General features: G+C 45.1%; 1 protein-coding gene across 3 annotated transcripts in view; it reads left to right on the forward strand.

The window, feature by feature from the left end:
* Positions 1–8,288, forward strand: part of LOC110532885 (uncharacterized) — a 47,410-nt gene that overhangs the window by 25,300 nt on the left and 13,822 nt on the right. For all 3 annotated transcript variants that reach the window (XM_090183341.1, XM_090183343.1, XM_090183342.1), the window contains 3 exons: positions 125–1,525; positions 6,369–6,816; positions 8,009–8,285. In XM_090183341.1, coding sequence (XP_090039467.1) covers positions 125–1,525; positions 6,369–6,816; positions 8,009–8,285 — 2,126 coding nt within the window. The remainder of the gene's footprint in view (positions 1–124; positions 1,526–6,368; positions 6,817–8,008; positions 8,286–8,288) is intronic.

An 8,288-nucleotide genomic window follows, 5' to 3' on the forward strand; every position in this document is an offset into this window, starting at 1 on the left:
GAGTTCGAGATTAGTTCAATGTTGAGAGGCTGTTTTTGGAATCCAAAATCTGACATTAGGTCAAATTGATCCTACTTGTACTGGTGCTTGTTGCTTCAATGTGTGAATTTGTGTTTGTTTGTAGCCACCAGAGCTCCAAAACCTCCCAGACCTTCTTTCCCCTTTATATCCAAACCTGATGACACGACGGGAGCTGCTACTGCTACTGTCGACCCTCCCCTCTTCCTAGAAAACAGTCCGGCACTACACACGCACACTCCGACCAGCAGACACACCGAGGACACCAGACCAGCAGCGTTTCACAGTGACCTCTTGACCTCTGATCCTTTCTCACCTCTGACCTTTGCCTCTGGCAGCCAGACCGACCAATGGGTGCAGTCCTCCTCGGTCCCACCCCCTCATTCCACTGTTGCCTTGACAACTCCCTCCTCCCCTCCTCTGCTTCATAACCGGCCCAGGCCACACCCTCGCACGAAGAATAGCCTTCGACCAATCAGGCGAGAGGTCAAGGTTCAGACCCTGGTGAGGCTGGGACAGACAGAAAGTGAGGTCACAGAGAACCAGGAAGTGAGGAATCAGGAGGGGAAGTACCTTCAGGAGCTCCTGGACGCCTTCAGCTCAGACGATTGGGGCTTCCCTGATCACCATAGCAACGACAACAGAGAGAGCGACTCGGAAGAAGAAGAAGAAGAGGAGGAAGATATGAGTACTCTGAGAGCCAGGATACAAGCCTTCGAGCAGCAGCAACAGGCAGAGGACCACGGTAGCCATGGAGACCACGGTAGCCATGGAGACAACGGCGCGTCGCTAGGTCGGGGGAGACCTGAACCCCGTCACCGAGTCCAGCCGCCGTCCAAACCGGCCCCTCCCATCGCCCCTAAACCCTCCCTCGCAACCAAGACCTCCTGCAAAGGAGTCTGGCAAGGAGGAGGCTCGGTGGCAATCGACGTGAACTTGACTGTTGATACAACCACCACACAGCCCAAACCCAGTGACCCCTCTCCCAAACCCAGTGACCCCTCTCCCAAACCCAGTGACCCCTCTCCCAAACCTATTAAGACCACCTCAAGTACCCCTGTCCCTGCCCTTAACCCTATTGTCCCAATACCTGCACCCCGACCCCTGCTCCCTAGAAAGCCCCCCTCTGAACCCCAAAGACCAGACCGCCAGGCGAGGCAGACAGAAGGGACCCCCCCAATTCTCTGTCCTCCTCCCAGACCTCCAGTAGCACCCAGGACTAAACCCTCCGTAGACCTCCACAGCACCAACACTAAACCCTCCGTAGACCTCCACAGCACCAACACTAAACCCTCCGTAGACCTCCACAGCACCAACACTAAACCCTCCGTAGACCTCCACAGCACCAACACTAAACCCTCCTTAGACCTCCACAGCACCAACACTAAACCCTCCGTAGACCTCCACAGCACCAACACTAAACCCTCCGTAGACCTCCACAGCACCAACACTAAACCAAGTGTTGCTCAGAAGCCCACTGCCATGACGTCATCCGGTCGAGCGAGTGGTAAGTGTGTGTAAAGCAGCACTAAGCTACCTATGATGTGTTTTGATAAGTGCGATAGCCTGCTAGCTGAGAGGTGCGATAGCCTGCTAGCTGAGAGGTGCGATAGCCTGCTAGCTGAGAGGTGCGATAGCCTGCTAGCTGAGAGGTGCGATAGCCTGCTAGCTGAGAGGTGCGATAGCCTGCTAGCTGAGAGGTGCGATAGCCTGCTAGCTGAGAGGTGCGATAGCCTGCTAGCTGAGCGGTGCGATAGCCTGCTAGCTGAGCGGTGCGATAGCCTGCTAGCTGAGCGGTGCGATAGCCTGCTAGCTGAGCGGTGCGATAGCCTGCTAGCTGAGCGGTGCGATAGCCTGCTAGCTGAGCGGTGCGATAGCCTGCTAGCTGAGCGGTGCGATAGCCTGCTAGCTGAGCGGTGCGATAGCCTGCTAGCTGAGAGGTGCGCTAGCTGAGAGGTGCGCTAGCTGAGAGGTGCGATAGCCTGCTAGCTGAGAGGTGCGATAGCCTGCTAGCTGAGTTGTTTTCATCAAACATGGTGGGGGGGGTTTATAGGATGTGTGGTAGAGAACGTGCGAGAGTCATAATTTGTTACGCAACCCACCATGTGAAACCAACAAAATTGCCATGATTGTGTGTGAACAGCCCCTGGTGTGGGTGTGTGTCATTCAGCTTCAGTTTGAAAACCTCAGTTATGCCACAGGAGGTTGGTGGCACCCTAATTGGGGAGGATAGGCTTGAGGTAATGACTGGAGTGGAATGAGAGGAAATGGTATCATATACAGAGCAGAAATATTCACACCTGTTTACTTCTTCCACATGTTGTTCTTGTCACTGGCCTCTACACACACACACACACACTACCCCACATGTCGAAGTGAAATTGTTGTTTAGAAAATATTTACAAATCAATAAAAAATGAAAAGCTGAACTGTTTTGAGTCAATAAGTATTCAACCCTTTTGTCATGGCAAGCTTACATTTTTTATATATATTATTATGTCATAGTTGAAGTGTACCTATGATGAAAATTACAGGCCTCTCTCATCTTTTTAAGTGGGAGAACTTGCACAATTGGTGGCTGACTAAATACTTTTTTGCCCCACCGTATGTAAGGTCCCTCAGTCGAGCAGGGAATTTCAAACACAGATTCAACCACAAAGACCAGGGAGGTTTTCCAATGACTCGCAGAGAAGGTCACCTACTGGTAGATAGCAGACATTGAATATCCCTTTGAGCATGGTGAAGTTATTAATTACACTTTGGATGGCGTATCAATACACCCAGTCACTACAAAGATATAGGTGTCCTTCCTAACTCAGTTGCCGGAGAGGAAGGAAACACTCAGGGATTTGAACTTGAGGCCAATGATGACTTTAAATCAGTTATAGAGTTTAATGGCTGCGATAGTTACAGAGTGATAGGAGAAAACTAAGGATGGATGAACAACATTGTAGTTACTCCACAATACTAACCAAAATGACAGACAGAAAAGAAGGAATCCTGTACAGAATAAAAATATTCCAAAACATGCATCCTGTTTGCAATAAGGCACGAAAGTAAAACTGACAAAAATGGGGTAAAGAAAGGAACTTGATGTCTTGAATACAAAGTGTCATGTTTGGGGCAAATCCATCAGATCACTGAGTTGGATTTGCCCCATTAATAGACAATGTGCTGTCATCACTGAGTAACACTCTTCATATCTTCTAGCATGGCGGTGGCTGTGTCAGGTTATGGGTATGCTTGTCATCGGCAAGGGAGTTTTTTGGGGATAAAAAGAAACGGAATACCTAGTGAGATATACATGGAGGAGACTTGACTACTTTCTTGTCTCTTTCTCTCCTGCATCAAAGGTCATAGGAGGCAGAATGCGATCGGATCATCATCTAATTAACCTTCACATAACTCTCATAGATTTTCCACGTGGACGGGGATATTGGAAATGTAATCAAAGTTTACTGGAGAACAACTTATTTTTAACTAAGACATAAGAATTTATAACTGAATTTTTCCAGTATAATATAGGTTCAGCAAATCCCCTTATTGTTTGGGATACCTTTAAATGTACCTTCAGAGGTCATTCAATTCAATATTCATCAATAATAAAAAAGCAGTTTCTGGCTAAAGAGACAAGACTGACAACGGAAATCCATAGTTCAGGTAGACGGCAATAAAAACGGTAGAGATACAAAATAAGTTAGAGGAAAAACAAAAAACTTGAGGAACTTATTCAAGAACAATCTAATGTAATCTATTACAAAAAATAAAGCAGACTGGATGGAATATGGAGAAAAATGCACAAAATTATTCCTGAATCGCCAATACAGCAACGCTAACAAAAATAATTTGCAGAAACTCGTTACTGAAGACGGACTCATCTATGATTCTCTGAATGATATTTTAAAGAGAGGAAGCTAATTATTTTCCGTCTCATCCTCTCCCACTGAATGAAGATTACGGAAATTAAGGAATTCTTTCCAAATAATATAAAACTAACAAATGTAACTAACCCTCCTCCTCTTCCTCTTCCTCCTCTTCCTCCCACCACTGAAAGATCAGTGCGAAGGCCAAATTACAGAGGAAGAACTTTGAGGCTATTAAATCATTTCAGTCTGGAAAAGCCCCAGGACTTGATGACATACCGGTAGAGGTACATCAAGTATTTTATGATATACTAAAAGCTTCATTGTTAGATTGTTTGTTTAGAAATGGTAGTCTGTGAAGTACTCAGCAGGAAGGTCTGATTTCTCTATTATTAAAACAAGACCCAGATGGCAAATATAAAGACCCAGTCTTATCTAAAAAAACTGGAGGCCCCTTACACTTCAATGTTGTGACGCAAAAATACCAGCGAAATGCATAGCACTCAGAATTAAAAGGGTTTTACCAGGTATTGTTCATCCTGATCAGAAAGGTTTTTTACATGGACGATACATTGGAGATAATATACAACAACTACTAGAAATAATAGAACATCATGAAACATCTAAGAAGCCAGGCCTGGTATTTATTGCGGATTTTGAAAAGGTATTTTTATTTATAAATTATTTTATTTCTAACTGCCTGGATTTTTTTCAATTTCGGTGATTCTCTTATAAAATGGGTAAAAAAATTATGTATAGCAACCCCAGGTGTAAAATAGTAAATAACGGCTACTTCTCAGAGAGTTTTGAATTGTCAAGAGGAGTGAAACAAGGATGTCCGCTGTCACCATATCTATTCGTTATGGCCATCGGAATGCTAGCTATTAAAATCAGATCCAAGAACAACATTAGAGGATTATAAATCCAAGGCTTTAAAACAAAGGTGTCCATGTATGGTGATGACTCATATATTTCATATTAAGTCCGCAAACCCTGTAGTTTACAGTGGGGCAAAAAAAGTATTCAGTCAGCCACCAATTGTACAAGTTCTCCCACTTAAAAAGATGAGAGAGGCCTGTAATTTTCATCATAGGTACACTTCAACTATGACAGACAATCCTGAAAATCACATTGTAGGATTTTTAATGAATTTATTTGCAAATTATGGTGGAAAATAAGTATTTGGTCAATAACAAAAGTTAACTATTTATTTAATTTTTTACTTTAGTTTATCATAAAATATTTTCTTAACTCTATTTCTTGAACTGCATTGTTGGTTAGGGGCATTTCACGGTAAGGTTGTATTCGGAGCTTGTGACAAATTAAATTTGATTTGAAATTCACCTTTCAGCAGGACAATAGCCTAAAAAACAAGGTAAAATATACACTGGAATTGGTTACCAAGACAACCTTGAATGTTCCTGAGTGGACTAGTTACAGTTTGCACTTAAATTGGCTTGACAATCTATGGCAAGATTTGAAAATGGTTGTCTAGCAACGATCAACAACGAACCTGACAGAGCTCGAATCATTTTTAAAAGACAAATGGGCAAATATTGTACAATCCAGGTGTGCAAAGTTCTTAAAGACTTAAACCAGAAAGACTCACAGCTGTAATCACTGCCAAAAGTGATTATAACATGTATTGACTCATACATGTTTACTCATACTATTTAAATTGGATATTTATGTATGCAAAAATGTATCTTAAACATGTTTTGACTTCGTCATTATGGGATATTGTGTGTAGATGGGTGAAAAAATATATATTTTATCCATTTTGTCTCTACCTTCTTGCCCTTTGTGTTGTTGTCTGCACCCAATAATGTTTGTACCGTGTTATGTGCTGCTACCATGTTGTGTTGCTACCGTGTTGTTGTCATGTGTTGCTGCTACCATGTTGTGTTGCTACCGTGTTGTTGTCATGTGTTGCTGCCTTGCTATGTTGTTGTGTTGTGTTGTCATGTGTTGCTGCTACCATGTTGTGTTGCTACCGTGTTGTTGTCGTGTGTTGCTGCCATGCTATGTTGTTGTGTTGTGTTGCTGCCATGCTATGTTGTTGTGTTGTGTTGTCTCTCTTGTCCTGATGTGTGTTTTGTCCAATATTTATATGTTATTTATTTATTTAAATGTATCCCAGCCCCCATCCCCGCAGGTGGTCTTTAACCTTTTGGGAGGCCGTCATTGTAAATAAGACACTTGTTCTTAAACTGACTTGCCTGGTTAAATAAAGGTTAAATAAAATAATTAGAATAATTTTGAATTCAGGCTGTAACAAAACATTGTGGAATAAGTCAAGGGTTGTGAATATTTTCAGGACAACACTGGATATAATTTGTGTGTTTGATACCATTCCATTTGCTTTGTTCTTTTATGAGCCGTCCTCCCCTCAACAGCCTCCTGTGTTTATGCACATAACTTTACCTCTCTCCTTCTCTTCCCCTCTTCCTCTTCCTCTCCCCTCTCCCTTTCCTGTGTCTGGGACAGCCCTACCAGAGAACAGGAGACCTTCTCTGCCGTCCAAACCCTCCATTCAGACCTTAATCCCAGCTCCAGTCCAGGCTACTCCCCCAACCTTAGCCCCATCTCCAAACACAGCCCCAGTGGGATCTACCCCCCCAGCCCCAGTGGGTTCTACCCCCCCAGCCCCAGTGGGATCTACCCCCACAGTCTTACCCCCAGTCCCAGTGGGTTCTACCCCTCCAGTCTTAACCCCAGCCCCAGTGGGATCTACCCCCCCAGCCCCAGTGGGATCTACCCCCCCAGCCCCAGTGGGATCTACCCCACCAGTCTTACCCCCAGCCCCAGTGGGATCTACCCCCCCAGTCTTACCCCCAGCCCCAGTGCGGTCTACGCCCCCAGCCTTACCCCCAGCCCCAGTCCAAAGGAAAACCCCACCAGTCTCCACAGAGTCTGAACCTCCTCTTCCTCCTCGGTAAGTGTGTGTATCTATGTCCTGGACTCCTGATAGACTGTATGGTCCTCCTTGGTTAGTGACTCCTGATAGACTGATTAGTGACTCCTTGGTTAGTGACTCCTGATAGACTGGTTAGTGATTCCTGATAGACTGGTTAGTGACTCCTTGGTTAGTGACTCCTGATAGACTGGTTAGTCCTCCTTGGTTAGTGACTCCTGATAGACTGGTTAGTCCTCCTGATAGACTGGTTAGTGACTCCTGATAGACTGGTAAGTGACTCCTGATAGACTGGTTAGTGACTCCTTGGTTAGTGACTCCTGATAGACTGGTTAGTGACTCCTGACAGACCGGTTAGTGACTCCTTGGTTAGTGACTCCTGATAGACTGGTTAGTGACTCCTGATAGACTGGTTAGTGACTGGTTAGTCCTCCTGATAGACTGGTTAGTGACTCCTGATAGACTGGTTAGTGACTCCTGATAGACTGGTTAGTGACTGGTTAGTCCTCCTGATAGACTGGTTAGTGACTCCTGATAGACTATATAGTCCTCCTTGGTTAGTGACTCCTGATAGACTGGTTAGTGACTCCTGATAGGCTGGTTAGTGACTGGTTAGTCCTCCTGATAGACTGGTTAGTGACTCCTGATAGACTGTATAATCCTCCTTGGTTAGTGACTCCTGATAGACTGGTTAGTGACTCCTGATAGACTGGTTAGTGACTCCTGATAGGCTGGTTAGTGACTGGTTAGTCCTCCTGATAGACTGGTTAGTGACTCCTGATAGACTGTATAATCCTCCTTGGTTAGTGACTCCTGACAGACTGGTTAGTGACTCCTGATAGACTGGTTAGTGACTCCTGATAGACTGGTTAGTGACTGGTTAGTCCTCCTGATAGACTGGTTAGTGACTCCTGATAGACTATATAGTCCTCCTTGGTTAGTGACTCCTGATAGGCTGGTTAGTGACTGGTTAGTCCTCCTGATAGACTGGTTAGTGACTCCTGATAGACTGTATAATCCTCCTTGGTTAGTGACTCCTGATAGACTGGTTAGTGACTCCTGATAGACTGGTTAGTGACTCCTTGTTGTCATGTTTCTGCTCTTAAAGTAGTAGAAATGTACAATACTAATATAATAGTATAACTCTGAATGTCTCTCTTTGTATATTCCAGAACACACACACTCTTAACCTGTCTCTGTCTGTGTGTCTCAGACCCCAGGGAGGGGTTAAGATGCTCCCCCTCCGCCCCCCTCCCATAAAGACTGTTCCTGGTCGACCCCCACCTCCCCAGGCTATCTCTGCCCCCTCTACTATATCATCCAATCAGCCATCCCCTCCCCAGGATTTCTCTGCCCCCTCTACCACATCAGCCGATCAACAGGCTGTCCCCGTCCCCTCCAATCAGGCGCAGGGTCAGAGGGCACCAAAGAGAGGCCCCCCTCTACCCCCCCGACCCAAGCCTGGACATCCCCTGTACAAGAACTACATGGTA

This window comes from Oncorhynchus mykiss, chromosome 9 (genome assembly GCF_057628025.1).
Source record: "Oncorhynchus mykiss isolate SJ-2025 chromosome 9, ASM5762802v1, whole genome shotgun sequence".
NCBI classification, from domain to species: Eukaryota; Metazoa; Chordata; class Actinopteri; order Salmoniformes; family Salmonidae; genus Oncorhynchus; species Oncorhynchus mykiss.